Source organism: Cetorhinus maximus, chromosome 1 (genome assembly GCF_964194155.1).
Source record: "Cetorhinus maximus chromosome 1, sCetMax3.hap1.1, whole genome shotgun sequence".
Lineage (NCBI taxonomy): Eukaryota > Metazoa > Chordata > Chondrichthyes > Lamniformes > Cetorhinidae > Cetorhinus > Cetorhinus maximus.
The window spans coordinates 117,866,272-117,882,059 of NC_135879.1; the positions used below are offsets into that span (position 1 = coordinate 117,866,272).

The window sequence follows — 15,788 nt, forward strand, 5'->3', positions numbered from 1 at the left end:
TTTTGATGACTTCTGTATCACCCATTCATTACCAAGTAGTGTGGAATTGACTCCTTATTTAAGCTAAGGTGCCTCATTTTCTCATTATAAATGCATCAGATATAGCTACTTGTCTATAATACATGATATTAATTCTAATTATATTTCTGTTGAATAAAATTAAATACTGTATGATTACAGATCATTTTCTGTTTTGCATATAACCTGTATCTTCAGTTTTTGACAAAACCTAATGTTGAAATGTTGTAAACCTGTTTGGCAGGTTGTAAGGGAAAAACATACTTTTGCTCTTGGACTCAATCTCAAACCACTCACATCAGTGGATTTCCTGCAATAGTTAATTCTCTGTGACGCTGGAGAGATGTGACTGAACTACCACAAGGTCATAACCGCAGCATCATATGAAGCATTGCTACCATTGAAGTCCGAGCTTTATGTTTGCACCAGAAACATATGTGCTGCAATTTCACTTTGAAATTTTTGTATTGAAGTCTACACAAAATGTTATTTTTGGGAGAGGGAGATGAGAAAAATAATTTTCACTAGCATTTTCTGATTTTATTTCACTAGCCAATCCCCTTGTTTCTGAATGCTACCTCTTTAAACTATGTCCTTTACCAGCATGCATCCAATTTGAGTTCCTGAATCAGGGTTGCTAGAGTGTGCATTTGTCTGTGGGAGATATTGACATGAATGTCGGAATGCCACCATCAGCCAGTAGAGTCAAATCTTGAGAGGCACCTATCCTTGTTACAGTTCCTTCTGGCTGCAATCAATATTTCCAAAAGATGTGAAAAATAAACAGCCTGCATGGAGTAGGACATATTAGAGTAACAACATTTTTTGTTGGTATAAAGACAAAAAGTAGAATATAAATGTACTCCTCGGGGGTGTTTTAAAAAAAATTATATGTAACTCTTAAAATAAATTTTAACATCTGTTTGCTTTGCCTGTAGACCAATTATTACATAAAACGTGTATATATTACCTTCAAGAGTTGTATAAAGGAGAAAGTGGTTGTCTAAACTAATAAAAACATACAATATAAATGTTTACAGATATTATTTGAAGGATAATGCACATAGAACAACCAACATATATTCCATTCTAACTATACTGTGAGTATAGAAGTTGTCTTTCAAGCAAATGTGGTCACAGCCAGCCTTGTTCCAATTCCTTATTTTGTATTTCCTTTGCGCTTCCCTTCATTAGAAAATATTCTTAATACCCTCAACATGACTTTTGATGTTAGTTCAGTTTGTCATGCATAACTAATTTTTTGTTTGCCTGTAGTTTTGTCTGAACAAGATAGTGCTGCAGCTCAGCAGTACATTCGACAGGGTTGCCCCACAGGACTGCGTGCGGATATGTGGGCTCTTATTCTGAATATTGACAATCAACTGGAGGTAACAAAGCACTAATTATGCTTACTTTTATGAATCTATGTTATTAATTCATACAGACAGACAAGCTTTTGTTCCGGCATGAATTTGATATTTGCATGACATTGCTTGGTGCCATTGCACTTTGAAATCATGCCTTTCAGCTTACATCTCAAGATGCACTGGAAAATTTTGCAGTTATATTGACATTTTGTAAAATCATAATTTAGATTGTCACAGCATAGAAACAGGGTCTTCACCCCATAAAGTCTGCACTGGTGTTTTGCGCTACATGATCCACTTACTCCAAACACACTTGTCATTTCATGTTCCTCTTTTTGAAGCAACTGATTTCCTTTTAAAATAATTTATGGACCGCGCTTCAACATGTTTTTATGGACCCTGTTTCAAATAAAGACATTTAAGGTGGGACTTCCTTCTGAGATGGGGTGGAAGTCTTGTCTTAAAGCAATTAACGCAGCCCCCAGTGTTCAATTGCTGCAGGGTAGCTGTTGGGATTTTGAGTGACATTTTAGCCAGGGGGGGCGCGGGTGGTGGGTGGGGGGGGGGGGGTTGGTGGTGTTGTTGTGGGGGTTGTGGTGGAGAGAATCAAGGCACTCTGAGAAATCCAGCCATAGGAGAGAACAGAAAAAAAATCAATTAGGAGGACAAAGAGAAACTATGGAATTAAATTATCAAGGAACGTAAAACAAAATAATAAAATATTTATAGGCACATCAATTAAAAAGGAAGGAAGGCTGTGACGGGAGTAGGACCATTAATAGACAGGGTAATACCATAATTAACATGGAGAAATGGCAGAAACATTGAATAATTTCTTTGTATTTATGAGATCCAAAAAACAGGTAGAGATAACATTGAATGATGAGAGAAGTGCATTAAAAATTTAAAAAAGGGGATGCACTGAATAAACTAAACTGAAAAAAGATAAAACAGTTGGTCTTAATTCTTTGTATGATAGAATTTAAATGTCATCCCTCTTTTTACTGATCAGTGGAAACAATCATTATTTATCTCATCATAACCCTTCAGAATCTTGAAGACCTCTACCAGATTAACCCATAATTTCCTACGGTCTAGTTTAACAAAAAAATGTAATTTCAAATCTGCCTTCGTAACAATAATCGCTTTCCCCTGGTAATGTCCTCGTATATCCACCCCATATATTTTCTCTGGTTTTCTATTCGTCATGTAATGGGGTGTCCAAAACTGTATGCAATACTTCAAATCCAGCCTTACACAGATCTTATGCAATATTAACATCTTACTTTTGTATTCTGTGCCTCTAAATGCAAAGTGAAGGACTGCATTTGCTGTTTTTAATGATCTGTTTACTGCTACTGCCACTTTTTTAATGACCTGCGTCTATACATCAAGATGGTGGTGTGATGGTAATGTTGTTGGACAGAAGACCTGAATCTCGGACATGAGTTCTAATCCCACTGCGGAAGTAGGTGGAATTTGAATTCAATTAATAAATCTGGAATATAAAGCTAGTCTCAGTAATGGCGACCATGCAGCTGTCATCAATTGTTGTAAAAACTCATCAGGTTCACTGTATTTTCGAGAAGGAAATCTGTTGTCCTTGCCTGGTCTGGCCTACATGTGACTCCAGGCCCACAGCAATGTGGTTGATTCTTAATTGCCCTTTGAAATGGCTTAGTAAGCCACTCAGTTCAAGGGCAATCAGGAATGGGCAACAAATACTGGCCAAGCCAGTGGCACCCACATGAAAGATTAAAGAAAAGTCTATTAGTACTTGAAGAGAGGTCCCAAGATTCTAGGAACAGTGGAAAAGAAAGCTACTGGAACACAAGGATAGGCTTGGGACTTAGAATCAATGAGAGGGGTGTATCTGGGAGCATTTAGAAGGGTGGCTGGAGTCCTTGGGCATTTGTGGTGGCTCTGGGATCAGGGTGTGCCAGAAGCATTGTCCAGAGATTTGTGAGCACTGGTAAAGGGGGTGTGGGAGGGGAACGGTGATCCCTGCATCCCTTACCCAAGAAAGCGGTCATAGGATTCTGCAGGAATGGGAAGAGGACTTTGAAACATTGTGAAGGCTGCTGTCTGGTATTGAAGCTTATTGCGAACTGGCCATATAAGGGTGAGGATAAGGGACCAGCAGCGTGTTGGAGAAAGAGGGCTGAGGAGATTAGGTACCAAATTGTCACTCCCTTGTTTCAAACCCTCTAACACATAACCCCACCGCACCTATCACCACCATGTTCCCATCTAACTACTGTAAGACCATAAGATGTAGAAGAAGAAGTATGCATTTTGGCCCTTCAAGTTTGCTCTGCCGTTCAATGAGATCATGGCTGGTCTGGTAATCCTCAACTCCACTTTCCTGCCTTTTCCCCATAACCCTTGATTCCCATACTGATTAAAAATCTGTCTATCTCCATCTTGAATATACTTAACACCCCAGCCTCTACAGCCCTCTGTGGCAAAGAATTCCACAGATTCACCACCCCCTGAGAGAAGAAATTCCTCCTCATCTCTGTCTTAAATGGGTGACCGTTTACTCCGAGATTATGCCCTCCAGTCCTAGACTCTCCCACAAGGAGAAACAACCTCTCAGCATCTACTGTCAAGCCCCCTAAGAACCTGATATGTTTCAATAAGGTTGCCTCTCATTCTTCTAAACTCCAATGAGCACATGCCCAACCTACTTAACCTCTCCTCATAAGAAAATCCCTTCATACCTGGGATCAACCTAATGAACCTTCTCTGAACTGCTTCCAATGCCAGATGCACTGCAGGAATTCACCAAGGCTCCTTGGACAGCACCTTTCAAACCCACGACCACTACCGTCTAGAAGGACAAGGGCAGCGGATAGATGGGAACATCACCACCTGGAAGTTCCCCTCCAAGCCAACACCCATCCTGACTTGGAAATATATCACCGTTCCTTCATTGTTGCTGGATCAAAATCCTGGAACTCCCTCCCTAACAGCACTGTGTACCTACACCATATGAACTGCAGTGGTTCAAGAAATCAGCTCAGCAGCACCTTCTCAAGGGCAAATAGGGATGGGCAATAAATGCTGGCCCTGCCAGCGAAGCCCACATCCCATGAATTAATTTTTAAAAAGTATATCTTTCCTTAGATAAGGGGACCAAAACTGTTCATAGTATTCTAGGTGTGGCCTAAATAGTGTCTTGTATAGTTTTAGCAGGACTTCCCTATTTTTATAATCCATTCCCTTTGAAATAAAGGCCAACATTCCATTTGCCTTCCCTATTGCCTGCTGAACTTTTATGCTAGCTTTGTGTGATTCATGCATGAGGACACCCAAATCCCTCTGTGCTGCAGCTTTTTGCAGTCTTTCTCCATTTAAATAATATTCAGCTCCTGTATTCTTCCTGCCGAAGTGCAGAACCTCACACTTTCCCACATTATACTCCATCTGCCAAGTTTTCGCCCACTCACTTAACATGTCTATATCCCTCTGTAGACTCTGTGTCATCCTTACTGTTTGCCTTCCCACCTATTTTTGTATCATCCACATTCACTTCCCTCATCCAAGTCATTAATATATATTGTAAATAATTGTGGCCCCAGTACTGATCCCTGTGGCACTCCACTAGTTACAGGTTGCCATCCTGAAAATGCCCTGCTTATCTGTCTGTTTTCTATTAGTTAGCCAATCCTCTATCCATGCTAATATACCACCCCCAACACCATGGGCTCTTATCTTATTAAGTAGCCTTATGTGCGGTACCTTATTGAACACTTTTTGGAAATCCAAATATGTTACATTTACTGGTTCCCCTTTATCTATCCTGCTTATTCTAATAAATTTGTCAGGCATGATTTGCCCTTCATGAAGCCATGCTAATTCTGCTTGATTATGTTATGCATTCCTAAATGCTCTGCTATTGCATCCTTTATAATAGACTCTAACATTTTCCCAATGACGGATGTTAAGCTAATTGCCTATTTACTAAACTAACCTGTGTTTTGTCTCCCTCCCTCCCTTTTTGAATAAGGGTGTTATATTGGCAGTTTTCCAATCCTCTGGAACTTTTTCAGAATCTAAAGATTCTTGGAAGATTACTACCAGTGCATGCACTATCTCTGTAGCTACTTCCTTTAATATCCTAGGATGCAACCCATCAGGTCCAGGTGACTTATTGGCCTTTAGCTCCATTATTTCCCCTAGTACTTTTTCTCTAGTGATAGTTATTTATTTCCTCCACTGCACCCTTTTGGCCCTTGGTCATTTAGTATCTTTGGAATGCCGTGAAGACTGATGCAAAGTATTTATTCAACTCCTCTGCCATTTCCTGGTTCCCCATTATTATTTCCCCAGCCTCATTCTCTAAGGGGCCTATGTTCACTTTGGCCTCTCTCTTTATATATTTAAAGAAGCTGTTACTGTCTGTTTTTTATATTACTTGCTAGCTTACCCTCAAAGTTTATTTCCTCCCTCTTTACTTTGTTTTGGTCATCTTTTGTAGGTTTTTCAAAACTTTCCCAATCCTCTGGCTTACCACTAATCTTTGCTGCATTGTTTGCTTTTTTCTTTCAGTTTGATACTATCCTTAACTTCTTTGGTTAACCATGGTTGGTTTATACCCTTTCTAGAATCCTTTTTCCTCAATGGGATGTATCTTTGTTGTGAGTCATGAACTATTTTCTTAAATGTCCACCATTGTTCACCAACCGTCTTTTCTGCTGAATTCCTTTCTCAGTCCACTCCAGCCAGCACTGCCCTCATTCTTTTGTAATTACCCTTATTTAAGTTTAGCACAGTTGTTTCCGACCAAAGTTTCTCAGTCTCAAACTGAATGCTAAATTCGACCCTGTTATGATCACTGTTTCCTAGGGGATCTTTTACACTGAGATCATTTATTAAACCTGCCTCATTACAAATTACCAGATCTAAAATAGCCTGATCCCTCATTGGATCCACAGCATATTGTTCGAGGAAACTGTCCCGAAAACGCTGTATGAATTCTTGCTCGTGGCTACCACTTCCAATTTGACTTTCCCAATCTACATGAAGATTAAAGTCAACCATGATTAATGTACTGCCTTTTTAACATACCCTCATTGTCTCCTGATTTATCCTTTGTGCTATAGTATAGTTACTGTTAGGGGGCCTATAGACTACTCCCACCCGTGTCATCTTCCCCTTGTTATTTCTTACCTCCACCCATGTGGATTCTACATCTTCCGATCCAGGATAATTTCTTGCTATCGTACTTATTCCATCTCATACTAAAAAAGCTACCCTACCACACTTTCCTTCCTCCCTGTCCTTTCGAAAAGTCACATACCCCTGAATATTTTTATGATTTCTTACCCCCTTTGACCCGCTTTGCTGCAGGTTTTTTGTTTGTACACTCTGTCCCTTCCTGTTACACTCTGCATATCAATCCTTAAATAGCCACCCTGCAATGCTGCCATATCCTTTTGCTTTGTAAGCCTACGTATCCCCTCTCCAGAACACCCCCCCGCCCCATTTAGTTTAAAGCTCTCTCTACAGCCCTAGCTATTCGATTCCCCAGGACATTGGTCCCAGCACAGTTCAAGTGAAGCTCGTCCCACCAGAACAGCTCCCTTTTACCCCAGTATGGGTGCCAGTGCCCCATGAACTGAAACCTATTCCTCCCACACCAATATTTGAGCCACACATTGAATTCCTTGACTTTATTTACCCTATGCCAGTTTGCCCGTGGTTTAGGTAGTAATCTGGAGGTTATTACCTTGGAGGTTCTGCTTTTTAATTTAGCCCCTAACTGTTCAAATTCTTTCAGGAGAACCTCCTTTCTAGTCCTATCAATGTCATTGGTACCAAGGTGGACAAAGACAACTGGATCCCTCCCCTCCCACTCCAATTTCCTCTCCAGCCCTGAGGAGATGTCCTTAACCCTAACACTGGGGAAGCAACACAGCCTTCAGGACTCATGCTCACGGCTGCAGAGGACAGTATCTATCCCTCTAATTAGACTGTCCACTACCACTAGTACATTCCCATTTTCTCCCCCCTCTTGAATGGCTTCCTATACCATGGTGCCATGGTCAGCTCGCTCATCGTCACTGCAGTCTCCGATCTCGTCCGTACAGCTTACAAGACCCCCGTAACTGTTGGACAGTTGCAGGGGCTGCGGCTCCTCGAATGCTACCCCTGGGTCCCCACATCTGCCTCACCTGCAGTCACATCCTCATAGACCACATCTGAATTACCTAATCTGAGGGGTGTGACCACCTACTGGAGCAAAGTGGCCAGCTAACTTCCTCTCTCCCTGATATAGCACAGTGTCTGCAGCTCGGACTCTAGCTCCTCAACTCGGATCCGAAGTTTCTCGAGCTGCAAACACTTGATACAGATGTGTTTGCTCTGGATCACCTTGGTGTCCAACAGCCCTCACATGGTGCAGCAACAACATGTCACCCCTCCTGCCATCACAATCATATTTTATTTAATTAAGTACTCTAGTATCCCTGCTCTTTACACTTGAAGAATCCCTGCTCTTTATGCTTTATTGTAATTACTTTTTTTATACCAGTGTCGATCTTTTACTTCACAAGCTATTTTTAAGAAAAAGAGAGAAAAAAAGATTAGAGACCTAAATACAAACTAAAGACCTTTCTTTTAATTGAAAGACTAGAAATACTCGCCAATCCTACTCACCAATCAGCTTCTTTCCCTGCACTCGTGTCACGCTGTGGTTTGTGACGCCACTCCGCTGCTGGTCTCACATGAACCCTCTTGCTCTTTTTAAAATGAACTCTCTGTGCTTTTTTCAAAATGAACTCTCCGCACCCTTCCCGCTCTTTTTAAAATGAACTCTCTGTGCTCTTTTAAAACGAACTCTCTGCGCTCTTTTTAAAACGAACTCTTCCCGCTCTTTTTAAAATGAACTCTCTGCGCTCTTTTTAAAATGAACTCTCCCCGCTCTTTTTTAAAATCAAGTCTCCTTGTGGGGTAGGATTAGTAAGTTTGTGGATGACACAAAGGTTGGCTGGGTGGTTAATAGTGAGGTTCAGTGTCTTGGGCTACAGGAACATATAGACGGGATGGTCAAATGGGCAGATAAGTGGCAGATGGAATTTAACCCTGAAAAGTGTGAGGTGATACACTTTGGAAGGAGTAATTTGACAAGGAAGTATTCAATGAACGGCATGACACTAGGAAGTTCTGAGGAACAAAGGGACCTTGGCATCTGTGTCCATAGATCTCTGAAGGCGGAGGGGCATGTTAGCGGGGTGGTGAAAAAGGCATACGGGACACTTGCCTTTATCAATTGAGGCATAGATTACAAAAGTAGGGAGGTCAGGTTGGAGTTGTATAGAACCTTGGTGAGGCCACAGCTGGAGTACTGTGTGTAGTTCTGGTCGCCACATTATAGGAAGGATGTGATTGCACTGGAGGGGGTGCAGAGGAGATTCACCAGGATGTTGCCTGGGATGAAACATTTAAGTTATGAAGAGAGGTTGGATAGACTTGGGTTGTTTTCATTGGAGCAGAGAAGACTGAGGGGTGAACTGATCGCGGTGTACAAGATTATGAGGGGCGTGGATAGGGAGCAACTGTTCCCCTTAGTTGAAGGGTCAGTCATAAGGGGGCATAAGATCAAGGTGAGGGGCAGGAGGCTTGTGAGGGATGTGAGGAAAAACTTTTTTACCCAGAGGATGGTGATGGTCTGGAATGCACTGCTTGGGAGGGTGGTGGAGGCGGGTTGCCTCACATCCTTTAAAAAGTACCTGGATGAGCACTTGGCACGTCATAACCTTCAAGGCTATGGGCCAAGTGCTGGTAAATGGATTAGGTAGGTAGGTCAGGTTTTCTCACGTGTCGGTGCAGACTCGATGGGCTGAAGGGCCTCTTCTGCACTGTGTGATTCTGTGATTCTCCTCACCCTCCCTGCTCTTTTTTAAAATGAAGTTTCCTTGCTGTCCCCGCTGTTTTTAAAATGAAGACTCACTCTCCCCGCTCTTAAAATGAAGTCTCCTCACTGTCCCCACTCTTTTTAAAATGAAATCACCTCGCTCTCCCCGCTGTTTTTTAAAATTAAGTCTCCTCGCTGCCCCTGCTCTTCTTTAAATGAAGTCTCCTTGCTCTTTTTGAAATGAAGTCTTCTCACTCTCCCCACTCTTTTTTTATAATGAAGCCTCCTCGCTCTCCCCGTTTTTTTCAAATGAAGTCCTCCCGCTCTTTGTAAAATGAAGTCTCCTCGTTCTTTTTAAAATGAAGTCTCCTTGCTCTCTGTGCTCTTTGTAAAATGAAGTCTCCTTGCTCTTCGTGCTCTTTTTTAAAATGAAGTCTCCTCGCTAATCTCGCTCTTTTTAATAACTTCTTCTCCCAGCCCGTCTGTAACTCATTTTCTACTTGCAGATCACTAATCCCACTGCTTTCCTCATTGTCAACAGCTTTCTGATTTTTTAAAAACATATTTGCTTTTAAAGCATTTAAAAATAAAATTTCTACTTCCTATAATGTAGGGCTGAGTGTGCATTTCCTTGATGGTACCCCCCACCCCCATAAAAGGAAATTATCAGTGAGTTTGTCAACTTATACAATCCTTAATAAAGATACCTTTCTATAAACAAACAAAAGCTATTTCAGAAAATGCTCAAAAGTTTATCATTTACTCATATTTCACAGGATTTAATGCTGGGGATAGGGGTCTCACCTACTCATTGGAGAGCTAGTGGGAGTTTCGTATTGCTTTTTTCTGGGATGCCTCATGCTATTTCATTCCAATCAAGCACTTACCTGTGCAGCATAAGGCCTCCTGTCCTATTACAGCAGAAGTCCCGCCAGCAGCTCTCCAGTATTTGGCAGCCCCAATGGGAGCGGTGGCTATTGCCGGTACTGAAGCGGGGCCTTCACCAGGCATCGCCAATGGAGAGAGGTGAGTATGAGCAGAATGGGAGCCACAGGTGAGTGGCAGGGGAGTTGGAAGCAAGGGCATGGGATGGCTTCCTGCGGGTCCCCGTCGAATTCCTGATACTTGGTCAGGGATAAGGTACCCCTGAGCAAGGGACTCCCATCCTGGCATGCCGCTGAAAAATCCAACAGGGTTTGCTTTTGGGCCTCCCTGGCGAGTCCCCTGCCCACTGCCAGTTGAATATCAGCAGTGGTGGGATAAGGCCCTTAAGGGCCTGAATTGACTTCCAGGTGGGAAGGCCATTCAATAGCTTTCGTGTCTCGGAATTGATTGGAGGGAAGTGGGAGGGTGGTGGGATCTCTACTTTGCACCCTCCTGCGCAATCACCCACCCCACTCCCAAACTTGCTTGGCATTGCATAAGATTTTGCCCTTTGAATCCAGGAATGATGTCCTTCTGATTAAAAGAAAAATTCATAAAATTTTGGGATAGGCTTTCAGAAAAGCATACAAAAGTTAACTAGCACCATGTTAATCGAGAATACTTATTTTGGAGCATTGCTCAGAGATTTTGTAGGTACTTAATCCTGTATACAATTGTGCTCCATTTATGCTGCAGTATACTTAAGAAGGAAGGAATATGCAGATTATGAAACACAGCCACTGAACAGTCTTGCTTTTATCCTGACAACTTAATTCACAATGGTCTGGGTTTTGCGATAAAAATAATGGTGTGACTATCAACGCTCACTTAATAAAGAGTAACTTGGACAGCAACTTCTGCCAACCACAAGCGCAGTTAAATTAGGTAGTTGCTGTACGAGTTGTCCTGTTGCTCCATAAGTTTCGCAGTAGTATTATCTTGCCAAGAGACTGCATTGAAATACATGGGCCAGAAATTTCCCCCCAATGGTGTGGTTGTGTGGGGGTGGGCGGCTGCACAGAGGTGCCTCAGGGAGATTTGTTTAAGTTTTAAACATCTAAATAAAAGAATTAAAAACTTTTAAAACATGTCCCCTCATGTGACAGTGTCACATGAGCTGGGAAATGTCAATGAATTTTTAAAATAATTTTTATTTAATTTAAAAACACTTCATGAAACCTCACCTGCCCATGGATGAGGTTTTTGAAAAATGCAAAGGCCGCCTGGCCTATTCACCCGCCTGCCAACCTTAAGGTTGTACGGGCAGCTCGCTTAACTGTTCAAATTAGTTTTTAACAGGCCTTAATAGGCCTTTGACAGTTTGGCGGGTGCACAGCCAACTTGGCTGTGCTCCCACAGAACTGAAAATCTAAATGACGCGCGGTGACGTCGGGACGCCTGCCTGACGGCACCGCGTGTTATTTTACATGTCGGCGAGTGGACCCCGCCCCCACTCACTGACCGGAACATTTTTCCCAAAGAATTCAAATGTGAATATGTGCTACTTTTGTGATAGGTACACACACAACTTGCCAGGAAAAGTTGGGGCTTATCCATTCCAGTACAAGTAAATATCTAAGACTTAATTATTGCTGAACAGCGTCTTTGGCTTTGAAAATTAACTATTAAAAGTGTGGCAACTCATTCCTTTAGATTTTAATTATTGTAGGAAATTTAAAAATAATTTAAAATTTAAATAATTTATTTTTAAACATTTTCTTTCTGTCTCTTTAATCATATATTTCCTGCCCTCTCTTTATTTCACTTTCTGTACATAACTTGGCATTGAATTAACTACTCTAATTTACACTTTCTGATTCAGAGTTTGCACAGCTCAGTAAAGATTCTTCATTGTGATTGGCTAAGGAGATACTCAGTTGCTTGCCCTATTCACAGAGGTCCCAGGCCCACTGAAGAAAGGGCTGCACTGAAATGGGTTTCTAATCACCATAAGTTTCCGTGCAAAAACACATGGAAAGTCTGTGAGTAAGTGTAATGAAGGCCTTTTTTGTTCATCATTAAATGCAAAACCTGTAAGAGTTGACTGTTATCATCAAAGAGTATAACCCATCTGGTCCTATTCCCAGGAGCACCTGCCTGCATTTTGATCTCCTGAAAAATAAATGTTTGACCAAACGTTGGAAAGAATAAAAGAAGTTTAAACAAATTCAAGGTTACATTAATGCCTTTTTTGTTCATATTTAAAGATTGTTGACAAGGCACATTTTTAAAGTGACTTCATTGTAGCTTTTATTTTCTGTTGGATTTTCAGGCAATCTGACTACAGCTACAAACCCAGAAATGAAATGATCTAAGCATTAAATACCATGCCTTTTAATTGTATTAAATATTCAGGAACAAGATAAAATTGAATTTTGATTTGTTTTACTTGGCATTCTTTGTTCATTTGATTTCTGGTACTAAAGAATGTTTTCAAATTAAGAAAGTGAACATTGAAATTGCTTGTAGAAGTCCATGCAAAGAGTATAGATGTTCCAAAATACTATTGTAGTAGTTAGTTGAGCATAAATTAGCATTTTCAAACCATGCAACATTTTGTAAAATGAATAAGAATTAATTTGATAAAAACAGTAAATGCTGGAAATACTCAGGTTAGGCAACATCTGTGGAGAGAGAAACTGAATTAATGGGCTGGATTTTCATTGAGTCAAGATCACTTGAGAGTTCTTTAAAATGGCCGGACCCGATTCAGGGATTTGCGACCCCATTCCCGGAATTTCCTATTTTCGGGAGTGCCTATGGGCTGGTTTGGGTCAATAGCTTGCACTGTACACATCCAACCTTGCCGGCTGAAGTTGCAGGGATAGGCATGCCCTAGTCCTCCATGATTTTCATGCAGTCAGGCCAGGTTTTTAATAAGCCATGATTGACAGCACCTCAAAGCTGTTGCAAACCATAGTCTATATGAGGGGATCGTTTAAAAGGCAAGTTCACAAGGTCCTCCTCATGTCCCCCATGTCAAGGTATATCCCTCACCTATCCCCCTATGCCAACCTATGCCCCTCCACCCTCCCCCTCCCATGGCCCCTCATGCCAGCTATTACTACAGGCAATGAAAATGCCAACCATTCAAACCCTTTGAAGTTTCAGTAGCTGAAACTGCAAGTTCTAAAAGCTCTTAACCTTGTGTAAATAAACATTGGAATTGCCAGCAGTGATCAGAGAGCCAGAGCTGTCAATCAAGCAATTTTTTCTTAGGGCTCAGGTGTTTTAGTATTCTAATGGTTGTCTGGGCTCTAAGCCAAGAATGTATAATGGGGCTTGGCTGAGAGTCCAGAAATCCATTAGCCTTGAAACACCTGATTGACTGACCGCTCTGGTTCTCTGCTTTTTGCCTTGCACACGCATCGGAACAATTCGCAAGAAAATGCCAATATCAGGGAAAACAACAAATTTATACTGTATGAGAAGAGAGTGCTGACTGGTTGGCAATTGGACTCTAAGGCAAAGCCTCTACCAATCAGAGTCTAGTTGCCAACCAGTCAGCATGCTGTTCTCAAACAGTATAAATTTGTATTTTCCTTGACATTGGCATTTTCTCCCAAATTGTCCTGATGAGGAAAGACAAAAAGTTTTGACAAAAATGTCGTTTTTTTTTTCAGTAACACTACAGAATTAATTGGAATTGCTTTAAGTGAGGGACCTAGAAATAGCCCACAAAAACACATTTTGCATGTAATAGAAGCCACATACCAGAATTATTGATAGCAGAAAATCCTTCATGGTGGCAATTTCCATGTATGAGCAATTCAGAAGAAAATTCATTATAATAAAATGTTGCTTGTTCAAGACCAAATGATGTTCCAAGGATAATTCTCTAACAGCTGTGAATTTTTTGCTGCTCTCCAATGCTTCTGACTGCTCATTTAAACATGTTTAACGTTGTAGTGAGCGGTATGTATGTACAATGTACATTAGAAGGTTACTGCACAAGCTAGTAGTAACTTTCTCCAGAGCATAGGGACACAACTGAATGCAACAACATATGTCGGGTGGCTTAGATGAAACAGGAAAGTGCTATTAAATAATGAAAATATAAAATCAAACTAATTTAGCAAAGTCTATATAAAGGCTCTGTAACATTGGGCCTAAACTTACTGTGAGCGTCCTTTGTTAGATTTGGCCTTGCTCATACACTTGCAATAAAAGTTGAGATTCAAATGGCACAGCGCCCTCTACAGGGCAAATGGGCCCTTTGTGCACAGGATAAGCAACTGTTTATCTCCATGACTAAATTGAAGAATTATCAATGAGCAATGCAGAGTCTGAACCAGAAAATATAAATTAGGATAATGAACTCGATGTCAATTTAGGTACAGAAAGTTTAAAAAAAGGGAGGTGGGGGGAGGTTTGATTTTGGAGAGGGAAGAAGGAGACAAAGAGAAAGTAACTTCTTTTTCCAATCTCCAAAATTAATTAAAAGCTTAGGGAATAAGATTCCACACTTGTAAAAAATAATTTTCAGTGCCAGAGAGATTGTTTGGAAACAACTAAAACTTATCACATTGGTGCTTAGACTTGAATGGGTAATCCTTAAAATATTTTAATGAGTTTAGTCCCTATGCACCATGTCAGTACAGGAACTTCACACCATTCAATGTGTTGGAGTGATGAGCCAGATAGCCAAATGCTGTTTTTGCAAAGCTGTTAGAGATGTGTTGCCTCTAACAGCAACTTGGCTCGCGATAAGTTGCTGTTGAGTGAAAAGGGAAGGTGGTTAAGCGTTCTGTTTTCGAAGGTAGTCATTGCCTAGCACATGTAGCATGAATGTCACTTGCCACTTATCAGCCAAATCTAAATGCTGTCGAGGCCTTGTTGTATGCAGGCACTGATTGCTTCATTATCTGCTTTTCTAAATGGAACTAAATACTGTGAAATTGACAGTGAACATCCCCACATCTGACTTTGATGGAGGGAATATCATTGATGAAGCAGCTGAAGGTGGTTGGGCCTAAGACCCTGCCCTGAAGAATTCCTGCAGTGATGTCCTGGGGCTGAGGTGATTGGTGTTCACCAACCATAACCACCTTCCTTTGTGCTGGGTATGACTCCAGCCAGTGAAGAGTTTTCTCCCTGATTCTCATTGACTTCAACTTTACTAGGACTCCTTAATGCCGCACTCAGTCAAATGCTGCCTTGTTGTCAAGGACAGTCACTCTCACCTCATGTGAAATTCAGCTCTTTTGTCCATGTTTGGATCTAGGTTATAATAACACTGGAATTAAGTTCCCCTGGCTGAACTCAAATGGAACATTTAAATGAACTGGTTATTGCTGAGTAAGTGCTGCTTGCTAGCACTGTTGACGACACCTTCCATCACTTTGGTGGTAATTGAGAGTAGGATGATGGGCAGATAATTTTCTGGAACAGCTTTTGTGGGAAGGGAATACCTGGGCAATTTTTCACTTTATCAGGTAGATGCTGGTGTTGTTAGGTGTATTGGAAAAGCTTGGCTAGAGGTGTGGCTAGTTCTGGAGCACAAGTCTTCAGTGCTACAATTGGGTTCTTGTTAGAGCGCATAACCTTTGCTGTATCCATTGTGCTCAACTGTTTTTGTAGAATGAATCGAATTACCTGAAGACTGACATCTGTGGTGG

General features: G+C 41.3%; 1 protein-coding gene across 4 annotated transcripts in view; it reads left to right on the forward strand.

The window, feature by feature from the left end:
* The window catches only part of tbc1d19 (TBC1 domain family, member 19), a 173,874-nt gene that overhangs the window by 60,943 nt on the left and 97,143 nt on the right, over positions 1 to 15,788 (forward strand). For all 4 annotated transcript variants that reach the window (XM_078553375.1, XM_078553555.1, XM_078553463.1 and 1 more), the window contains exon 11: positions 1,294 to 1,406. In XM_078553375.1, the coding sequence (XP_078409501.1) occupies positions 1,294 to 1,406 (113 nt within the window). The remainder of the gene's footprint in view (positions 1 to 1,293; positions 1,407 to 15,788) is intronic.